General features: G+C 43.3%; 1 protein-coding gene across 1 annotated transcript in view; it reads left to right on the forward strand.

Annotated features, from left to right (window-relative positions):
- Positions 1-348: 348 nt before the first annotated feature.
- Positions 349-23701, forward strand: part of SH3BGRL2 (SH3 domain binding glutamate rich protein like 2) — a 53528-nt gene continuing 30175 nt past the window's right edge. Inside the window, exon 1 of the mRNA XM_048845165.2 lies at positions 349-645. Coding sequence (XP_048701122.1) covers positions 601-645 — 45 coding nt within the window. The 5' untranslated portion in view covers positions 349-600. The remainder of the gene's footprint in view (positions 646-23701) is intronic.

Raw genomic sequence — 23701 nt, forward strand, 5'->3', positions numbered from 1 at the left:
TACTGAGCCCCCCAACTCAGGCTCAAGTCAATGGGAGCTGCGGGTGTGCAACATCTCTGGGAATCAGGCCTCCTCCAAGTGTCCCCTATGGGAGCCACCAGAATTTAGAGACAGCCAGAATTAGCGGCTACTATTAAGTAGGTTGTTCCCTACGAAACTACCTGACCGTGGGGACGGATCTAAAGCCCGGTTTTCAGACCGGGGTGGGGCCCCGTTCGACCTGCCGCCCCCCCAGCTGGGAGGTGCAGGTGGCCCCCTGGAAACACATCCACCAGCTGGCAGAGCGGCAGCACTACAATTCCCAGCAACCACTGCGCACGCCCCTCTCTTTCCCCCCTTCTGCTTTCGTCTCCTGCCTCCCGCTCAGCTCTGGGTGTCTGCGTTGCGGCTGCGGCTGCTGCCGGGCGAAGCGGGAGTCCCGAGGCGAAGGCAGGGCTGGAGCTGCTAGCGCCTCTGGGCTTCAGCGGGGTGAGCAAGGCGGGCTAGGTCCTGCAAGCAACCCCCCAGCTCGCAGCAGCGGCTTTCAGCTGCAGGAGTGGAAGCCCCCTTAGCCCTTCCACGCCTCCCCTTGGCTGGAGAGAAGCGGCGAATGAAGTGAGGATGGTTATCCGGGTGTTCATCGCATCCTCCTCTGGCTCGGTGGCGGTGAGTGATGGGGGGCGTGGGAGGCGCACCTGGAGGGGCAGAGGGGCAGGCGGTGGCTGCGGCCAGGGCCAGCTGGCTGCTTGGGATCCCCAGCCACCCACGCTGCTATCGCTAAAGCTGGCTGGGGGGATGGCGCTTCCCCGCTGCAAACATTCACAGTATGCATCCGATGAAGTGAGCTGTAGCTCACGAAAGCTTATGCTCAAATAAATTGGTTAGTCTCTAAGGTGCCACAAGTACTCCTTTTCTTTTTACACACAACTCTGCTGCTCATCAAATGTTTGGAAATTCCAAGGAACCACTTGGATTTGGGTGGGGCCAATTGCTTAGGGGACCTACATTTCAGATAGTAGTTAGTGGTGGACAGGGGTGCCTTTCTTGATAAGATTTGGTGGGGTGGAGTAAGAAAAGAGGTCTCAAATTTGAACCATAAATTCCGTGTTTATTTGCGAAACTACAGCATCTGACAGGTTTCAGAGTAGCAGCCGTGTTAGTCTGTAGCCGCAAAAAGAAAAGGAGGACTTGTGGCACCTTAGTCTCTAAGTACTCCTTTTCTTTTTACAATATCTGAGGAACTGCCTTATACAAGAATTATTGTTCTTTTTAACCTCTGAGGATAGGACAAGAACCAATAGGCTTAAATTGCAGCAGGGGTGGTTTAGAATCATAGAATCAGAGCTGGCTCCAGGCACCAGCATTCCAAGCAGGTGCCTGGGGTGGCAATCTTAAAGGGGCGGCAGGCCATGCGTCGTTAGGGCGGCATGAGTTTTTTCGCCACGGTGGCAATTCAGCATCAGCTTGTATCTTCACAGTCCAGCGGCGGCAATTCGGCGGCAGCCCCCTTCTTCGGCCACCCGCGGCGGCAATTTAGTGGCAGCTCCCTTCTTCAGGCGGCAATTTGGCGTGCTGCTTGCGGCAGCAAAAAGTGTAGAGCCGGCCCTGCATCGAATATCAGGGTTGGAAGGAACCTCAGGAGGTCATCTAGTGTTTGGAAATTCCTCAAAGCAGGACCAGTCGCCAATTTTTGCTCCAGATCCCTAAATGGCCCCCTCAAGGATTGAACTCACAACCCTGGTTTAGCAGGCCAATGCTCAAACCACTGAGCTATCCTTCCCCTTTAGGTTGCTTATTTGGGAAAAACTTTCTGTCAGGGTGTTTAAGCAGTGAAATAAATTGGAGTAAAAGACCTCTTGAGGTCCTTCCAGTCCTACAATTCTATGATTCCCATAATTTAGTTTAAAAACAAGCAGAGCAGGATATCTGCTTGGTATTTTTTTTGTTTTTGTTTTTTAAATAAAGTGTATTTCCTCGTTTTATTATAAGAGTATTGCTGTGATAGATTGTTTCCTCTCTCCTAGCAGAAGTTCTTATCATGGTACAGCCCTCCCTGTTGTTATTCCACCATTTCCATTCTAAACTTGATTTAGACTAGAATGTTAGTATTTACTGTAGCATTGCTTCCAACATAATTATACTTGGTTGTATGTAGTCAGTCTTCATCTAGCACTGGCTTACAAAAACTTTACTGTGAGAGAAAATTTATTTATGCTGTCCCGCTTGTTTTTTGTTTTTTGTATCAGCCTGCCTGCTTTGAAATGAAAGGTATTTAAAATGTCCAGGGAGGTCTGGGGTCATGCGTGTGTGCTTGGAAAAAATTAAAATGACTAAAGAAAGTAAAACAAAATTGGTAAGCTGACACCTAAAAAAAACCTTAAAACTCTTCCTTAAGTTATTGATGAGATTTCTTGAGTAAAGCAGCCTAGTTTTACCACAAGTACTCCTTTTCTTTTTGCGAATACAGACTAACACGGCTGCTACTCTGAAACCTAGTTTTACCACTGTTAGTCACGTCCCATGGATAGAGAAGGGGAGTCTTGCAACAGCATTGCTTTAGTCTGAAATACGTATTTTTCCTCAGGGCACTGTAACAAACAAAATAAAGTCTACTGATAATTACTGGAGGCTTTTAAAAAAAACAAACAAACAAACCACAGAACAACCTCAGGACAAAGGCGTATCTGCAAGTTAACAAGTATTTTGAAGTGGGCACAACTCTTTGAATTAAATTTTGAAGGGCATCAATCATTATGTCCTTTGATAGTAGCTGAAGTCCTTACAATTTTCTCTTGGTTAATTAATTATGCATGTGACCTATAAATATCCATATTCCTATTTAAAATGACAGCTTATATTTCCATGAAGACAATCGGAATGGAAATGCTCATCTGAATGTGTTCTTTAATGAGAAACATCAGAGGGCTTCAGATATAATTGGTATACTTTATGCTTGAGCAGTGCTATTATTGGCATTCTTTTTTTTTTTTTTTTGTAGAGTGACAGTGGACTTTGTTCCCCACTGAAGGTTTATGTATTCTCTTCCTTTGGTCTTCTGTTGTGCACTGTTTGTGTTCAGGTCAGTTGCATGATGACAGGTTTGTCGTCTGATACAGTTTGGCATGAAGTGCTTGGAATGCTTAGTATTTTCATACTTACAGCTAATAAAAACGAATTATCCATTTCAGTAGCCTGTTGAGCAAATACAGAATCTCTTCAGAACTTTAACAGTACATGCTCAGTGAGCATTCATAATAGAAACACTCCCTCCCATTAACTGGCAGTCAGTTCATATTGTAGTAGTGCAATATTGATATGTTTAATTTGTCTCATATTTATTTCAAACCATAATGACCTATTTGAGTTTTTTGGGGGGGCTAGGGGAGGAGAAGCTTGGTCCAATAATCACCAGCTAGAATAGTTAAGAATAAGAACATAAGAACGGCCAAAGGTCCATCTAGCCCAGTATCCTGTCTGCTGGCATTGGCCACTGTTAGGTGCTTCAGAGGCAATGAACAGAACAGGTAATCATCAAGTGATCCATCCCCTGTTGCCCATTCCCAGCTTCAGGCACAGGTAGGGATGGCTGGGCTAATCTAGCTAGTTATTACCTGACTGACAAACAAGTTAATTTTTACACCAAGATCAGCAGCAGTTAGAGATTCCCTCCCATTACCCTGCCATCCCAGTTCTGGGGTTGAAGTGAAGTTTAATTTTCATGTCAATTCATCCACTGGCTTTTCTGCTTTGGCTACCAGCAGTAGGGCCAATTATGATGGTGACTTAGATGACGTGGACCATTAGTACTGGACTAAGACCACCAACTCACTTTATATAAGCTATTGTACGGCCATCTGATAGGAAAGACTTTCATTTGTTAGTATCTTTGGGCAGAATAGAATAGGTGACATAAAGGGGAAAGGCACTGCAACCCATTACCGATTCTCTACTTTAGTAATACTCTAAAACAGTGAAGTTTTAAAACTTATTTCTTGATGTTTGAGAAGACCACTGTAGAATCAGGTATCAGAGAAGGGAAAGACCAGCTAGGTCATGTCCATACTCTTCCAAGTGCATGGAAAGCCGAGCCTGCATCTTCTCCCGTGCAATTCAGGACACAGCATTATCTCCCTGTTTGCCAAGGGCACTAGAAAATAATGAAACACCCCTCCAGAACCCACACCAACAGGTCTGGAAGGAACTGATGGTTTGATTTCCACTCCTTATGACATCTTGGGTGAAGTTGTAGGACATCCATACATGTAGGACTGTTCTCTCAAGTGCATTTGCTAGTGCTTTGTCCAATCAAGTTTTAAATGTCTTAGGCAATGCTTCTTCCATCATTTTCCCTAGGAAATTATTGCTGCCCTTCTGTTCTGCTGTGGATGTACAGTTACCTTCTCTTTCTGTTCCATTGTTTGTAGATAAACTAGTTCTATTTAGTGTTAAATCATGCTGGTATGTCATTCATTGGAATGTTGATTAGTAAGAAAAGACTCAGGTGGCTTGGACATATCAAGTGAATGCTGGAATACAAGATCCCGAAGCGTGCGCTGTACTCTGAAGCTCAAGAAGTGTCTAAAATAGAGGCAGACCACTGTGCAGATTTCAGGATGCTTGCAAAGATGATTTAGTATACTTTGGAATCCTTTGGATGATTGGGAAAGAAGTGAAGAATGTCACTCTAATTAGCAGCGTCAGCTTGCATGTAGATAGATGGAGCAAGGCATTGCGAAGCAGACTGGATCGGGCTTTGTGAGGACTGGCGTCAGAGGAGGAAAGAATCTGCTGCTCGGATTCAGAGCATTGTTAGTGTATGGGTGTGCCTTATCTGTGGACAGGCCCATCGCTCATGCGTCGGACTTAGCAGCAATCAGAGAACTCATTGGCACATACACCTTGCTCTGTAAAGAGCGATGGTGCCATTGATTGAGTTCTATTTACAATGTGAGCAAATTAAGATTATTTTTGTTATATTTGGAGTTTTCATAATGCATATCTGAAACAGGAGTGTCAACAAAAGGAAATATGCACACATAAGAATTTACAAAGAAATATCTTTAGATGTTGGGACTTAAATTAGTGACTGATACCTAAAACATACCTTAGACTGAAAGGCACTCTCTCTTCCTTGGCTGGCACTAGATTTTGAGCAAAGATGCTATATACAAAAATAAAAAAAAAAAATGTAATGTGGATGTCTCCATGCCTGTGTTTGTAGTACTGACTAGGGGATGGGCAGTTTTTGAAAATGAAAAACATTATGACTAGCTGGTATTTGCAGATATAGAAATAAAATAGTTTTTTCACAGTTATGCAAAATCCTGTTATAACAGTTATTTATCAATATTGGTACTTATACAAGGGCTGTCTGAATTCTGATATACCATCATTTTTAAATGTGTGTGATTTATTTAAGAAATTTATACCTTTACTACCTGTTCCTTAACAGTGCACGGCTTTGTGCCAGAGGCAAGATTCTGTAAATCGGTAATAACGCCACTGATGTCAAATAGATTTACATGATATCAGAATCTGGCCCATTGTAGCTATATTTATAACATTGAGATCAATGTTCTGTAACAAGGTGTGTGGTATGACTGTTTTGTTTTTCATTTCTTAACCTCACTACTGGTGTAAGCAGTGTCAGGATGAGCTCCACCCTGACATCTGGTGGTGAGGTGTGGCAAGTTGTGGAAAAGAACTTCAGGGGCCGATCTCATTTGCATAGGCACACCCACCCCGCCTAGAATGAGGCCATAGCTGCCCAAATGGTCACTTTGGCTGCTGTGGGATCCCCAGTGTCTCTGTTATTGGGGCAGGAAGAATAAATTATTACCCTGATTATGGGAACTGTGCTTGGAACTGTACTTGGCCTTTTGTTATGATGGAGGGACTCACCATCAACTAAGTAGCACTCGCTAGGCAAGGGTCATGGGTTTTAAAACTCTGTGAATTGAGAGAGGCTGGGGACAAGTATTAATACGTGGTGGCATGGGCCCCTTGGTGAGGGCCTTACATGCTAATTGCACTTCCTCCTCTCTCCACTGTGGAATATCAGAGCTAATTTTGATTCTATTAGGAGTCTAGTTACAGGCTGCTGAGCTCACTTTGGGCTAATGGTGCACCAGCACTGAGGCTCCCCTACTACAAGCTGAATTCACCAAAGAGCTGAACTGACTAAGAGCTGAAATCACTGAGTGTTGTGCTAAGTAGTGGGGGAGCCTGAAGATATATTGTGGAGCAGTTTGCGGGATGGCTGGAGTGCCTTGTGGACAGGCTGGTGGAGCAGTTCGTAGGATGGCGGGAGCCGCTGGTGGGACGCGGAGCAGTTTGTGGACTGGCTGATGGAGCAGTTCGTGGGATGGTGGGAGCTGCTTGTGGGCCGCGGAGCTGAGCGAAGGAGTTCGTGGGGCGGCTGGCGGAGCAAAGCGAAGGCCTATGGAGCTGTGGGGCGGTCAGCTTCAGATCATGTAAGGTGCCTCTTACCCCCGTCCCATCTCCACCCAGGTTGGGAGGTAAAGCTCCACAGATAAACTTTCGAACTCTGGGGCTGCCCTGACCAGGGACAGAGACTTTTGGGTCATTGGACTTTTGGGACTGTGGGTGATTTGGGGTTGCTGGACTCAAGAACCAAAGGGAAAGGGGCATGCCACAATTTTCTTGGGGTGGGTTTTTTTGCTCATGGGTTGTGTTAAGAATCCTGTTGGTGGTGTTTCCCCAACATAATGCCACATTGTTTCTCTCTGTTATTAAAAGGCTTTTTGCTACACTCAGACTATGTGCTTGCGAGAGGGGAAGTATTGCCTCTTGGAGGCGCCCAGCAGGGGTGGTATATATTTGTCCCAGGTCACTGGGTGGGGGCTCAAGCCGGTTTGCATTGTGTTATTGGAATGGATCCCCTAGGAATTGAACCCGGCCCTTGTTGCTGCCAACTCTGACAGGCAGAAGGGTTACACTGGTATTTTGGTTAAATTACTAGTTTTGCTTTTTTTTTAAATAAAGATTCAACAAGCCTCCAATACTGGGTTTGGTTTCTTTGTTATCTACACAGCAATGTGTTGCCAATACTCTAACAGGGAGATTTAACAAACCTTCTTCCTCTTTAGCCTGTGATAAGTCTGGTGTGAATGTGCTTGCATGGAAGGTGGGGTGAAGGACAGGGGAATCAATCATCTTATTTTCATTTAAACAAAACCCCTGTATGCTAACCACGAGGAGAGGTGATATTGTTTGGCAGGCATAATGGTCCAAGTTTTCTCCAATATAATTCCTTTGAAATCTCCACAATTATACCCAGGTTGTACTAAGTGTACTGAGCTGGAAATGTCCCTGAAAAATATACTAACCATTGCTAGCACAGTGTTCCCTTTGTTTAGGTGTATTCTCACTGTTTTGTTTTTTTCTTTTTAAATCCCTGACACTTAGTGCAATCTGACCTATGCCAGAGAAAAGAAAAATGGCCTGTCTATAAATATGTGTAGAAGTTCAAAGGATAAGCCCTCTTGGGGAGGGATGGTAAAATGGTATCCAGCAAGAGGTTGAGCACCAGAAGCAGCAAAGAAAATACCTCAACACTTCATTTTGGTGTTAGAATCCCAAGGCTTTTCAAGCACATCGCTGTTTCTAGTCCTGCGTATGGTTGATGGTGAACTGTAATAGCTCTGATGGTTTTATTTTATTATGAAACCTGTAGATGCAAATGCTTCATGAATTTAAAAATATCCAGTAAAACAGCTTTAATTGGAATGTAAATATTCCTTTCAATGTTTGCACCATACAGTCCCCTATCACTGCTTGTGGGCACTACAGAAAACCCTAAGGCCTTGTCCAGACTAAAATAAGTTTTTAAAAACACCCTAGTGTAGACAGGGCAAGTTGTAGTTTAACATATTTTAGCTGATGCAGTTGAAACCCAGTGGGAAACCTCGTAAAGACAGCCTAGCAGGTTTTTGCTGGCCCTGCCGCCTTTTGCTTCTTCACCCTATACTTCTGTCCCTTCAGGGGAAGATGTCCTGAACTCAGCCCTGGTCTACAGTGGGGGTGGGGGGGGGAATTGATGTAAGTTACGCAACTTCAGCTACGTGAATAACCCCAATCTCTAACAATTGCACAACATGTGCTTTTAAGGTTATCTCTTTTCTCTGAATTCACTCACTCTGGCATGATTGTGAAATGATAAAGAACAATTCATACATTTTTAAAGATTTTATTTCTTTAGTCTGTAGAGCTAACAGTTCCATGAGACAATGGTCTAGCCCATGAATAGACCTTTTTTCACTAATGGTCACCGTGGCCCCTTTATTGGCCAGCTGTGTCATATAAGTCTAGAATCTTGCTTCATTCTTTATTGTCACTACTGGCACTGATTGTAGAAGATCCTTAATCTATTAAGTCACCATGTCTGCTAACTGAATTTGATTTCAAACAGTTAAGGTTACTGACATATAGCATCCGCAATGCAAATGCAAAAAATCAAGGAAAAGCAAAATTAAGATACTCCAATCACATTTGTTTTGGAAATTGAAAAATAATCTATAACCCATTTCTGTTGTTAGAAAGCAGTTGTGTAATCCAACTAAAACCCAAAGAGGTAAGAGAACCTGGAGCTGTGTTTGTATTCAGCATCAGGTTTGCTTACTTTAGTGACAAAAATAAAAAAAGACTTCAATGTTGCTTTGCATGGGTACAAGAGTCTATCCACATGCAGCTCACTGCAGGATTTGGTCTTAGATGTCTGGTTTTATTCCTGTTACCCATGCAAAGCCAACACAACCAAGAGAGTGAGTTGAATTCCATTCTATTTCATGGATCAATAGGATTGTGTGAAAGTTCTTATTTTAGGCAATCTGATTTAAAGGCATTTACTGGCTCTGAGGATCCATTAGCCAAAGTGCCTGTTTGGGCAAAGCATTCTAAGCAGCACAAAACTTCAGCATTTTTCCTTTACCTAGTTTCAGTATTTTAATTATTGAAACAAATTATTCTAGAACAAATCATAGGCATGAATTACATTGAATGCAGAGTGCAGACATCTTGTTCAAGGAAAATATCAAGTTAATGTCAGACCTTTTGGGCTGCAATGTTTTACTGTGTTAAGTATCCACATCTGATTTTCTTGATTTTCTCCTTACTGCAGCAACGTCTTGACAGTCGTGTTAGCAAAAGGTGCTGTAATAGCTGCTGTATCAGATACAGTAAGGGCTCGATGACTTCAGTGGCCTTTGAATCAGGCCCCAATTGACTAAATACAAGGTTCACAGAATTGCATTGCAGCTTTCTGTGCCTAGTAATTAAACCTTAAAGGTATCTTATTTGTGTGTTTGTTTGGCAATGAGGGGGTGGGGGTTGGGGTGGGGGGAGGAGTTCTTCAAAAAACAAAATATCTTCAGTTTGTATTTTTGCTAATGTTTTATATTGCTGTTCTTAAATGTAAAACTTTTGTGCAATGTTCTAGGCTCCAGCCTGAAAGCACCCTACTGATGTACTTTACAAATGTAATATAATGTCCCTGGGGTCAGCAGTGGGGATTGAACCAGATAGAAAAGTTGAACCCTGTACTGTCTGAGCTAAAACGCTCATCTCTGTTAGAAAAAAAGATGTAGGAGACTCATAAACCTCTGTGGTCCAGCAAACCACGCAGAGTAAATGTGGGTTACAAAATCGGAGGTCCAGGTCCAGCAAAGAGAATCAAATTTACTGCAAGACAATTAATAAGAGGGCAAGTGAAGTCCTAGAATGGGATTAGGAACCAATAACTCCATTTCCAATTCTGGATTTTTCACTAATTTTTCACATGGCTTTGGGCAAATCAGGTAGCTTTTCTACATCTGTGTTCCCCTTGTAAAATTCCAATAAGTAATGTTTCAGGCTATGAACTAGCTTTTGATCATTTGAAGTTTAAAAGGCGTGTGTGTGTGAGTGTGAGAGAGAAACACACACCGAGTGGCTCATGAAAAGCTGAAGGATGAACAGCTCCGGCTGTTTGGAATCGGAGTCATCTAGACAGCACCTCTTTGAAATGCTTCCCCCTCCACCTCTGTGCACGTCAAAAATATCAGAAACATCATTAGTCTTGCAAAGTAACGCAAAGGGAATCTGTTGTACTACAGGAACCATAATAACTAGTTACTACGCTGGATTATTATCTCTGTTTCTCATATTGATGATTAAATCACATTCCCAGTTACATCTTACTGTGAAAATATTAAGCCATAACAGGAGATGTGATGAAGCCTTAGCAGAATCAGATGAACATACCTCTAGTTTAATACTGATTAACTGCAGACCCACCTCACTCTTCTTTATTCAGATTTATAAAATGACAGGAGGTGATAGTCCTGGCATTCTTTCGTCTTCTATTTGGTTGCATTGCTGTTTTGATATAAGCACAAAAGAGAAACCATCGCAGAGTCCATCATAGAGCCATGCACGTTTCTGATGCTCTTGTTACATTTGAGCCTGCAGTGACAGATGTACTCTGCCTATTTTTGCTTCTACTGCGTTTCTTAGGTAAGGAAAGCATGTCTGATTCAAGACAATTTCTGTACCCACACTGGGGCTTTTATCATATGTGACAGAAGTGTAATTTTACCAAAACCAGTTGCATTGACTCCCAGTCCCCTGCTAGAAGTGCAAGATAACATCACTCGCCTATGTGCATCTTCGGGGAAAAAAGAGACCCGAGAAGCTAAAAACCACTCCCACCCCGCAGTATTGCATAACCATTCGCTACCTAGCTAAACCAATGGTTACTTGCCATAGCAACTGCTGCACTATGTGTGCCACAGGAGAGATGCACTCTTCTCAAAATGGACATCCAAATAGCTTGAAACACCTTGGACATTTCAGAGTTTAAGGAAAAGTATGATGGTCCACTTTCTACTATGTCATCTTTAATACAGAGGTCCAACCCAAGGAGGTCCCATATAGGGCAGCAGTCTTTCCAGTCAAATAGGCTTTTGACTCCCAGAAAGCAGCTGCAGTGGCACTTAACCAGGCAGTTTGCCATAGCATAGTGCATATAGTTAGCTCTCTTCCTTAGAGATTTCTAATGTGCCTATTACTCCAGGAGCTAAGATTTTTTTTTTTTAAAACAGCTCGGGTTCTGTTTGAATTGCTCTTGATAGAAAGTACTCTAAGGAAAGGTTTCAGAGTAACAGCCGTGTTAGTCTGTATTCGCAAAAAGAAAAGGAGTACTTGTGGCACCTTAGAGACTAACCAATTTATTTGAGCATAAGCTTTCGTGAGCTACAGTGGATGCATCCGATGAAGTGAGCTGTAGCTCATGAAAGCTTATGCTCAGATAAATTGGTTAGTCTCTAAGGTGCCACAAGTACTCCTTTTCTTTTTACTCTAAGGAAGAGGCACGTGTGATGGTTTGGAGAACCTGTCTATGTACAACTTATGAATTCTGGTTGATTTTATGAAATTGTTGTATCAATGAGTGCCTCGGTGTATGTGGAATCCGTTATCTGCTTTCAGAGCTGGTATCATGCCTCTCTCAGACTAGGGACAATGGAAATTTGTTAAACTGCAAGCTCCCATTCAGATGGAAGCACTTTAGGACACTGGGATGGCTGAAGGCTAGGAGAACCAGTTCTCACTGCAGATAAGGGGTATGGGAGGGGCCGCGGGGGGAGGAGGAAGAGGAGCAGTGGACTTTCCCCAGAAAGGGAACAAAGAGACTGAGATGTTTGGTTAAAAGCAGAGAGGGACTCGGAGAGAGGAACAAAAGGGTCAGGCTCTAGGAGCCAAGGAGGACCTGCTGACTGCAGACCAGCCAGCACTGAAGGAAGCTGACTGCGAAGGTCAGAGAGACTCCATGAGTCTGAGGATAAGCCGTGAGCTGGAGGAGCATGGTCCTGAAGAGGGGACCTGGAATCCTGAAAGAATGTTGACCCAAATCCCAAAGACCACTCAAGACTGGTGAGGAGATGGAGGCACGGAATGGCGTGTAGGTGTTTCTGGTTTTAGCTGGATCTGTCTCTTGTACTGTCTAAAGAAAATAATTTTAGAAATACTTTTGCAAAGTCTGTGTCTATTCGCTTCAGCTATCACATGTTCCTGAAAGAGTAAACTATAAACCAGCGTGCCCATCAGGAGGGAGTTCTGGGTAGACTTGCCAGCTTTCTAATCGCACAAAACCGAACACCCTTGTCCCTGCCCTGCCTCTTCTCTGAGGCCTTGCCCCTGCTCACTCCATCCCTCCCCCCCCCCCCCCCCCCCCGTTGCTTGTTCTTCCCAACCTCACTCACTCGCTCATTTTCACTGGGCTGGGGCAGGGGGTTTTCACTAGGGTGGGGCCTGAAATGAGGGATTCAGAGTATGGGAGGGGCCTCTGGGCTGGGGCAGGAGGTTGAGGTGCAGGCTCCGAGAGGGAGTTTGGGTGCAGGAGGGGGCGCAGGGCTGGGGCAGGGGAGGAGGGGTTGGGCTCCGGGATGGAATTTGGATGTGGAACGGGGTTCTGAGCTGGGGCAGGGGGTTGGGGCACAGGAGGGGGTGTGGGCATCAGGAGGGAGTTTGGATGCAGGAGGGGACTCAGGGCTGGTGCAGGGGGTTAAGGTGCGTGGGGGGGAGGGCTCTGGCTGGGGTTGTGGGCTCCGGGGATGAAGGGTTTGGGGTGTAGGAGGGGGCTCCAGGCTCGGGCAGGGAGTTGGGGTGCAGGCTCTGGGCAGTGCTTACCTTGCAGGCTCCCAGGAAGCGGTGACATGTCCCTCCAGTTCCTGGCCAATGGGAGCTGCAGAGCCAGCGCTTGGGGTGGGGGCAGTGTGTGGAGCCCCCGTGGCCATCCCTACACCTAGGCGATGGAGGGACATGCTGGTAACTTTCCGGGAGCTGTGCGGAGCCGAGCAGAGAGACTGCTAGTCCCGTGCCAACCGGACTTTTAATGGCCCGGTTGCCGTCAGGGTGCCTTTTTGACCAGGTGTTCTGGTAGAAAACTGGATACCTGGCAACCCTAGTTCTGGGAAAGGATGTGCTTGAGCTACTGGGTGTGTGTGAGGGGGAGCAGCACTAGTCCTTGGGAGCTGGCTGTGGAGTCCCACTTCCAGAAGGCGTATCAGACAGAGTGTCCATGTCTAGGAAGTGAGCCAGAGATGCCATAGCCATAGTCTATGCTGGAGCTTACTCAGATGAAGGAAAGCTTGAAAGCACACAGGCTCAGCATCTGGGTCCAAACACAGCACTCTGGAGAGCATCCAGCATGGGGAGCTTAACTAGAGCTGTAACAGCCCATTTGAAGCCAAATCTGCACATACAGGTTGCTGAGAAGATAAAAGTATGGTGGCAGGCTACAGTTCGTTCAAGAAATCAAAGCAGCTGAGAAGACAGAATGCATCTTTGTGCCCAGCACCTGTCATTTGCTGAGCTATGCTATACTGGAAAAATGTGCATGCTATTTTGCAACTCCAGGGATTAATAAATGTGTGTGTTTCCAAACCCCGATGACAGCTAAATTATTTCCATAGACTTGCAGTGTTGGAGACTAATGTTTCATTTGTAATCTAGCAGATGATTAAGTAATTTTCAAGAAAATGGCTGAAAAGCAAGTGTTATTTTCTTGTATGTCTCCAATACAAGACTTCTCAAGTTTGTCAGTCTTGTCTATATCTGAATCCTTTATTTAGTACTCTATATTCAACTCCCTCTGATACCACTCTCCTTTGTTAAAATATGACATTTTAACAAGTATTTTGCATGCTGACAATAAACATTTCATATAGCAAAGTCTACCTTCCCCATTAAAATGTATTTTGTACATATACTGTACAATCACAACCCTTAATTCAGTTAATCCTAATTGACAGGAAGGTTTTTCTCCTAATTAATGTAATTTGTTCTCTAATCTACACACTGCATAATATTTACTAACGTGTGTTCTTCTATTTTGTTATTTTTCATTTCAAAGAATGCAGTTCTTCTCCTTTAAACTCTCCATTCAATAAGGTAACTGAATGTTTCAAAAGTTGGGGAACTGCGAACTAAATTCCTGATCCTGCAATGTACTGAGAGGACTGATCCCTGAATATTCCTGGTAAACTTTACAGGATTACATGGGCGCAACCTGTCCTTTGTGTGAGGGCTCAATCCTGCTCTAGTTTAAGTCAGTGGGTGTGTTGCCATTATTTTAATGAGCAGGATTATGCTCAGACCAATAGCACTGCTAATATAAGGGCTGCAAGACAAAACCACCGTTACATGATTTAGATGGTATTAAAGAGTAGAATCTTTTTCAAGTTTTTGTTTTTTTTCTTAAATGTGAGGTTATTAAATAAACTAAGCACTTTACCATCCTGGTTATTAAGGGGCCTATGCTAAAATCCTCACTCAAAGCTCCTGCTGTTGGTCAATGGGAGCTTTGTCTGAGTCAAGATCTTAGCACTGGGCCTGAAGAGCTTTTCATGAAGCAGGAGGAAGGGACGCCATTTGTTTTTATCATCCATTAAAATCTTTATTTAATGGGGACAGTAACTTGAAAAACGTTTCCTTTTAGTACAGGACAGTCCCTCTTTTATAGCAAGATATTTAACTCTTCCCATTCCTTTACCTTCAAAAAGCTCTCCTAGTCTCCACTTTTTCTCCCCATGCAGCCCTACCTACACCTATTCAGTGTTGGCAGGTATGTTTGAAGCCACCAATATGTTTACATTTGCAATTAGTCTTGCAGTTATGTTTCTTGTTTGTAATTTTCTCAAGATATGGGCACAAGTATCAGTTACTCAGCGTTTGCTAACCTGTAGCTAATTGGAGCAGATTTGGTACCACCTTTTAAAAAGCAAGGAGCTGCTACTTCCTAGCACCTTTACAACTTTTAAAAAATTAAAACAATTGTTGTTGCTCTCAAAACAAACAGTGAATGTGCTGTAAGCCCTGGAATTTATTCATCAATTACATTGTAAAACTGCAAGCACAGACCACACTTAGCAAAATTCATGGGCAGAGTGTGTGTCAGCAAAACATTGCTACAGAATCATTTGACTGATAAAGCACATAGCATTAGCTCAGAATGCTTGCTCTGAATAAAGCAAAATATTTACTGCAAATGAGACATGGGAATAGGTTTCTCTGTACTGTTTATTCCCCCCTTGTGTAATTTAAGGCAGCAAAACCAAGTGGTGTAGAAGCATACGAACTACTGTCATAGAAGGAAGATATTGATAAGTAACAGTCCCTATGAAATGTTAAGAAAACGTGATGATTTAGTCCTGCTTAGAATCATAAAAAGAAGAGGATGACTTGCGGCACCTTAGAGACTAACAAATTTGTTTGAGCATAAGCTTTCGTGAGCTACAGCTCACTTCATGCATCCGATGAACTGAGCTGTAGCTCACGAAAGCTTATGATCAAATAAATTTGTTCTCTTCTTTTTGCGGATTCAGACTAACACAGCTGCTACTCTGAAACTTAGAATCATAGAATATCAGGGTTGGAAGGGACCTCAGGAGGTCATCTAGTCCAACCCCTTGCTCAAAGCAGGACCAATCCCCAACTAAATCATCCCAGCCAGGGCTTTGTCAAGGCTGACCTTAAAAACTTCAAAGGAAGGAGATTCCACCACCTCCCTACGTAACGCATTCCAGTGCTTCACCACCCTCCTAGTGAAAAAGTTTTTCCTAATATCCAACCTAAACCTCCCCCACTGCAACTTGAGACCATTACTGCTCGTTCTGTCATCTGCTACCTCTGAGAACAGTCTAGATCCATCCTCTTTGGAACCCCCTTTCAGGTAGTTGAAAGCAGCTATCAAATCCCCCCTCATTCTTCTCTTCCGCAGACTAAACAATCCCAGTTCCCTCATCCTCTCCTCATAAGTCATATGTTCCAGTCCCCTAATCATTTTTGTTGCCCTCCACTGGATGTTTTCTAATTTTTTCACATCCTTCTTGTAGTGTGGGGCCCAAATCTGGACACAGTACTCCAGATGAGGCCTCACCAATGTCGAATAGAGGGGAACAATCACGTACCTCGATCTGCTGGCAATGCCCCTACGTATACATCCCAAAATGGTGTTAGCCTTCTTGGCAACAAGGGCACACTGTTGACTCATATCCAGCTTCTTGTCCACTGTAACCCCTAGATCCTTTTCTGCAGAACTGCTGCCTAGCCATTTGGTCCCTAGTCTGTAGCGGTGCATGGGATTCTTCCGTCCTAAGTGCAGGACTCTGCACTTGTCCTTGATGAACCTCATCAGATTTCTTTTGGCCCAATCCTCTAATTTGTCTAGGGCCCTCTGTATCCTATCCCTACCCTCCAGCGTATCTACCTCCTTCCAGTTTAGTGTCATCTGCAAACTTGCTGAGGATGCAATCCAAACCATCCTCCAGATCATTAATGAAGATACTGAACAAAACCAGCCCCAGGACCGACCCCTGGGGCACTCCACTTGATACCGGCTGCCAACTAGACATGGAGCCATTGATCACTACCCGTTGAGCCCGACAATCTAGCCAGCTTTCTATCCACCTTATAGTCTGTTCATCCAGCCCAAACTTCTTTAACTTGCTGGCAAGAATACTGTGGGAGACTGTGTCAAAAGCTTTGCTAAAGTCAAGGAACAACATGCCCACTGCTTTCCCCTCATCCACAGAGCCAGTTATCTCATCATAGAAGGCAATTAGATTAGTCAGGGATGACTTGCCCTTGGTAAATCCATGCTGACTGTTCCTGATCACTAAGTGCTTGCTACATATTGGCTCCAACTCAGAATCCAGGTGGTACAACATGGCATAAAACCACCTTTTCCCCACCCTTTCCCATTGTGCTGCCCCTTCTGTGCTTTGTTTCTCACGTGGTGCAGCCCAGGATCTAGCCAAGTCTCACTGGAGCGCTGTACATTTTCAAAGCAATGGCTGGTTGAGGAGAGTACTGGACCCCGAGTGGCGCTCCATACAGCACTGTTCCCTAGTATAGTGGCAGTTTTTCAGAGCACCAGTAATGCCTGCCTCAAGACTCTGAGCCCCTCCTCCCATGATCTATAGCCTGATTTATAGTTTCTTTGTGAGGTTACTACTAAATTGTCTGTGATTATGAATGACAAAAGTTAAATAGCATACTCAGTAGCCACGATCGTATAGTGCCACATGTCAAAGTCTCGGGGAAACAAAGGGAAACCAGTTGCGAGGGTTGTGGTGGATGCTCCATCACTGGAAATTTTTAAATCAAGACTGGCTGTTTTTCTGAAAACAATGCTCTAGCTCTAGCAGGAATTAATTCCAGGCTGTCCTATGGCCAGTGTTATGCAGGAGGTCAGACTAAATGATCACAATGACTTTATTAATCTATGAATTTGTACAATCTACATATAAAAAGGAAGTAATAAAATTCTGTCTTCTGTAAAAGTAAACAACCAAAGTCCAAGAGGAATACTTATCAGATTGTGAAATGAGCATATGAACAATAACCACAGTAGAACAATGGTTGCTGCTCATACAATGCAGTTTCTCTTTCCTGTCTTCAGCTGCTACGTGTAGTTTCATTGGAAGACAATACTGTGTACATTTGTGCATAGATCATTAAAAACCCACAGAACCAACATGATGGTGGCTACCATTCTCTCTAACCCCTTTAGTTTATATTGCATCTCCCTCCCCCCCCCACTCTTCCTCTGTCTTACCTGTTAGGGCAGGGGTGGCCAACCTGAGCCTGAGAAGGAGCCAGAATTTACCAATGTACATTGCCAAAGCGCCACAGTAATACCTCAGCAGCCCCCCATCAGCTCCCCTCCTCCCCCCACTCAGTGCCTTCCACCCACCAGCAGCCCCGCACATCAGCGCTTCCTCCTCCCTCCCGGCACATCCCGATCAGCTGTTCCGTGGTGTGCAGGAGGCTCTGGTGGGGAGGAGAAGCAAAGGCACGGCAGGCTGAGGGACGGGGGTGGGAAGGGGTGGAGTGGGGGCAGGGCCTGTGGCAGAGCCAGGGGTTGAGCAGTGAGCACCCCCTGGCACATTGGAAAGTTGGCGCCTGTAGCTCCAGCCCCGCAGTTGGTGCCTATACAAGGAGCCGCATATTAACTTCTGAAGAGCCGCATATGGCTCCGGAGCCACAGGTTGGCCACCCCTGTATTAGGGCTTGACTTTGCTCCCTATAAAGTCCATGGCAAAACTCACTGATTTCAGTGGTACAGGACTGGGCCCTTAAGTTGTAAATTACATTAAGGGTCTGTGATGGTTTTTTTGTTTGTGGGGTTTTTTGAGGGGGGGGGGTACAGCGCTTAACACAATGCACTTCCAATTGTAACTGGGTCTTTTGTGCTGGATTACAGATAGTAATTATTGTTTGCAGTGCTGTTGTAGCTGTGTTGGTCCCAGGATATTAGAGAGACGACATGGGTGAGCTTAATATATTTTTATTGGACCCACTTCTGTTGGTGAAGGAGACGAGCTTTCAAGCTGCACAAAGAAGAACTGTGTGTAGTTCAAAAGCATGCGTCGTTCACCAACAGAAGTTGGCCCAATAAGAGAGAGTACCTCACCCACCTTGTCTCACAAATTCAGTAGAACCTCGGAGTTACGAACACCTCAGGAATGGAGGTTGTTTGTAACTCTGAACAAAGTGTTATGGTGGTTCTTTCAAAAGTTTATAACTGAACATTGACTTAATAAAGCTTTGAAACTTTACTATGCAGAAGAAAAATGCTGCTTTGAACCATCTTAACTTAAGTGAAACAAGCACAGAAACAGTTTCCTTACCTTGTCAAATCCTTGTTTTAAAACTTCCGTTTGTTTTAGTAGTTTACATTTAACACAGTACTGTACTGTATTTACTTTTTTATTTTTGGCTCTGCTGCTGCTTGATTTGTGTACTTCCAGTTCCAGATCAGGTGTGTGGTTGACCAGTCAGTTCGTAACTCTAGTGTTCATAACTCTGAGGTTCTACTGTAATAATAATCCTTTCCTAACTGTACTTTTTCATGTAAGCGATTGTTGTGCTTGGCTAGGGATGCTATTCATTTGTCTATGGATGGGGAGGCAGTGTTTGCACTGGTGAATGAGGGTGATGCATGTCTGCAAGATAATTATTAACCTTGTGGGACAATGGCTATAAATAACTCTATTAATTGTATATTTAGATGTATATCAAAATTGGATTTACATGCTTGACTTCTAAGGGTTTAGTCTACAGACAAATTGTACCACTTTAACTCTACAAGTATAGTTTAAAGCAATAAAACTCCCTGAGTGAGAGCTCAGTAATATTGGTATAAAAGTGCTTACGCTTGTATGGAAGGGAAATAACTATTGGGACTGGCTGGAAAACAATATTTCTGTTTTGATACTTGGTTTCATTCCAAAGTGGAATATATGACAGAAGAGAAAGAGAAGACCAGTGGTTAGGGCACTCGCCTGGGATGGGGGAGACCGAGGTTCAAATCTCTCCTCTGCCTTTTTTGGCAAAGAGACTTGAACCTGGGTCTCCCATATTGTAGTTGAGTGTCCTAATCGCTGGGTCATACAGTCTCTCTCTTTCCCTCTCGTTGGAACTGTTCCATTTTGTATAATAAAATATTCATTCAGAGAGAGAGACTAACTCTATAGCCCAGTAGTTAGGACATTCATATGGGATGTGGGAGACCCAGGATCAAGTCCCTGGAGTTAGGCAAAGCAAGATTCAAGTGGCTGCTCTGCCTAATTTAGGGGACTCGATCATGGGTCTCCTGCATCCCAGGTAAGTGCCCTAACTATCAGGCAACTGGCTAATCTGAGGTGTCTCTGTCTCTCCTGCAGGTGCCTGAAACCCAGTCAGGCCTGCAGTGTGTATACCAACCACTTACCACAAGGTAGTGTATCTGGGTCCTGATCTAAAAATGGAAGAACTGGGAGATTCCACCCTGAGACTAGTAAGGGCAAAATATCTGAGGAGGGAGGGTTGCACTCAGAGAGACCAGACAGGGAACAGTGGTGCAGCTAGCCCTGTAACCACAATTCCCTTCCAAAGAACAAATGCTATATGAAACGACGTGTCTGCACTATCTCTGCTCCTTCAGACGCTCCCAGTTCAGAAATGGCTAGAGTTCACCAGATCACTTTGATTCCTCTCTAAGTATCAGGCCAAATCCTGCTCACCTTACTCATGAGTCCCACTGAAGTTAATCTAGTGTCTGTTTTTAGTGATGGAAGTAAACAGTTCATGATCTATTCTGTCTGCTCACCTCATGGGTGGTGATGAAAAAATACAGAAATCCTAGGAGAAAAGGTTCAGAAAAGAATCTCGTGGCTCCAGAGGGACTGAATGGCTCTTTGGTACAATTTGCTGCAGGTTGTTATAATTTTAATAGCATTTCGATCAACAGTCACACCTTATAATGCACAGCTACCAAATCTATTTTTCCCCTCAAAGGTAAATTGCTCACATTTTAAGAGATTTACAAAACATTTACCTATCTTTGGTAAAAATGCTTTGTCTGAATACTAACATGGTAACAGAAGATGCTGATGTAATAGTTTTATATCCACAACATGCCCACAACATGTTGCTGATATATTTTTACTTTGGAAGAGTATGGGGGGGAAAGCTTATGTAAAGAAAGGACTGGTAATTGATCACCACCTTCTGGAGACAAACATACAATATCTGTGTCAAGACAGACTTCCATTTGAATACAAAAACAGTAGTCATCACATATCCATTATTTCCATGAAGAAAAGGAGTACTTGTAGCACCTTAGAGACTAACCAATTTATTTGAGCATGAGCTTTCGTGAGCTACAGCTCACTTCATCAGATGTATACCGTGGAAACTGCAGCAGACTTTATATACACACAGAGATCATGAAACAATACCTCCTCCCACCCCACTGTCCTGCTGGTAATAGCTTATCTAAAGTGATCATCAGGTGGGCCATTTCCAGCACAAATCCAGGTTTTCTCACCCTCCACCCCCCCACACAAATTCACTCTCCTGCTGGTGCTAGCCCATCCAAAGTGACAACTCTTTACATAATCAAGTCGGGCTATTTCCTGCATAATTCCAGGTTTTCTCACATCCCCCCCACCCCCATACACACACAAACTCACTCTCCTGCTGGTAATAGCTCATCTAAACTGACCACTCTCCAAGTTTAAATCCAAGTTAAACCAGAACATCTGGGGGGGGGGGGTAGGAAAAAACAAGAGGAAACAGGCTACCTTGCATAATGACTTAGCCACTCCCAGTCTCTATTTAAGCCTAAATTAATAGTATCCAATTTGCAAATGAATTCCAATTCAGCAGTTTCTCGCTGGAGTCTGGATTTGAAGTTTTTTTGTTTTAAGATAGCGACCTTCATGTCTGTGATTGCGTGACCAGAGAGATTGAAGTGTTCTCCGACTGGTTTATGAATGTTATAATTCCATGAAGACTTTCATTGTGCATACAAAATAAAAGAGCATGGTATTTCATTATGGAGTCTGATCCCCTGAAGATGGTAGTTCTCTTGGGTCAAGCTGATGAAACAGTTGTTATAGCTGCCTGAAAAACATTACAGCATAGGTTGCTAGTCATAGTGCCAATTCTTTACGTTTCACTTGCACTCAGATTTCTGAAGACATACTGATCCTATGTTTATAGGACAAAAAGGTATGTTATCGAGCTAATTTCTTCATAAATCCCAAAATCTTCTACATTTCCTTCTGTTGATAATACAAACGTAAATTGTCCAAAATTAAATGTAAATATTACTTATTATAATATTTCTCTCTTCGATCAATATAACAGAGGTCACTAGAATCCTGTGGCACTCCAGGGCTAATTTTTATATTGGCCTCAGTTACAGCCCATAGCATTGCTGCAGCAAGTGCTATGAAATTTGGCAAATTAATTTATCTTTGATAAGAATCTTAGAATCAGAATGAATATACTACACCAATGATATATAACATGGTTTAAAAGGTACTAATAGTAGTATGCAGTGGTCATTAATTCTGCTTGGCAATCTGTGTCGTTCCATCGTACAGCCTGGGGAATGTCAGGCACTGTGCTGGTACACTTTTTCATTTCAGTAGGTGTATCTTTATTGTCTGTTCATATCAGAAAGTATTAATGTTCTCATGCTATCTCAAAACCAGAATGTCTTGTTTGATGCATATGCATGGTCTCACTGTTTTCCATGTTATAAAGAAAACTAATTTGTTCTTGGAACTTCGGCTGAACAGGTGGGCAGGATAGAGCAGAGTTGAGTGTATTTTAAGAATCTTTTAAGTTCAAGGGTGAGTAAATTTTAGTGTCTTGCAGTTCTCCCTGAGGAAAAGATTGCATTAATATTTCTCTCTGAGTGTAATCACCTATATAGCATGGAGATAGTAATCCTGATTTACCCCAGAGAGGGGTCATGACACTAAATTAACTAACTTTGTGTGCAGCATATTGAGGTCCTTGGATCAAAGATGGTGCAGAAGTATGAAGCATTATCATCATCCTGATGTTGTAGGATCACAAGCTAGGCTCATGAGGTCTGACAGTTGTCAATACTACTTTAGCACTCTGCACTGAGAGATGTCTTGGGATGCACCAGGCTATTGGGGAAACCTCTGCATGTATTCCCTGCTCACTCAGTTAACTCCAGGGTGTCTCAGTACCAGTCTGTCACCTGTTCCCCTAAAGGATGCTCAGAAAGAGGATTTTGTGAAAAAGCAAGCTCTGCTTTGTCCTAAAAAATCAGAATAAGGAAAGGAGGTAAGTTCTTTGCCCCCTGGAAATCCAGAGGTGGGAGCAAGCCATCCATTTCACTGAAGACAACAGGAGCCAAGTCAGTAGGCCATCTTTCCCCATACACATTTCAGTAAACATAGGGGATGGCAAAGTAGAGGATAGACTGAACTTGTTGGAAATGGCAAGTTCCTGTGAGGATGGGGGTGACCTAGCCTGATTCTTGTTGGTTTTGCTGAATCACTCTGTGAATCTGACCATGTTTTAAGTTAACGAAACTTTCACACAGATCTAAATAGCTCTTACAGATCCATTTAGATCCCTCTTTGAAGTATCTTTTAGAAACAGTACATGTGGTTTAGCAGTGGATGCCTTCTCATTTTCTGGAGTAAATCAATAAAAAATATGAACAAGAAATAAGAACCTGGATGTTTCAGTTTCCCCGTTGCAAAAGCCCCATCTATCAGATGAGCAATTTTACTAACGATGAGTGACAAATTAGATAATTACAGCAGTTCTGTGTATATTTACATGACACTCTCTTTTTGTTGCTGTTTTGTAACCCTGATAGGGAGACCAGCTCCAAACACGAAGTCTAGATCTGGTGTAGATGGGGATTTCTGTTTTTTTCAGTTTTATTTTTGTGACTTGCAGTATGGATTAACAATAAAACCAAAAACAAAGTACATATGTTCTAAATTATCAGCATGTAGATAATATAGGAGTCACTATAAGCACTGAGCTCTAAAGATTAATACTATATTAAATTGTGATGACTTTCTTTACTATGTTAAAGGCAGATTAGGATCATGCTATATAAAAGGTAAGGGAAATCCAAGAATTTTCACTTTGTGTGATCAGTACAACAGTTGAGGATCTGATTAAATCTACGTTGCAATTGTCAGTAGTCTGTGTCGCCAGTGTCCAAGACTAGTGGAAATTGGCAGGCAGAATGAACATTGTGAAATGGGAAGGCATTTTTATTTTTAAAAATCTTTCATTACACATGCAGAATTTCCAAGGAAAACCCTCCTGCAATATCATCTTAGCCTGCACATCTTTACTTGAACAAATATTTAATAAAATGGCCAGTTTTAAG

This window comes from Caretta caretta, chromosome 3 (genome assembly GCF_965140235.1).
Source record: "Caretta caretta isolate rCarCar2 chromosome 3, rCarCar1.hap1, whole genome shotgun sequence".
Lineage (NCBI taxonomy): Eukaryota > Metazoa > Chordata > Testudines > Cheloniidae > Caretta > Caretta caretta.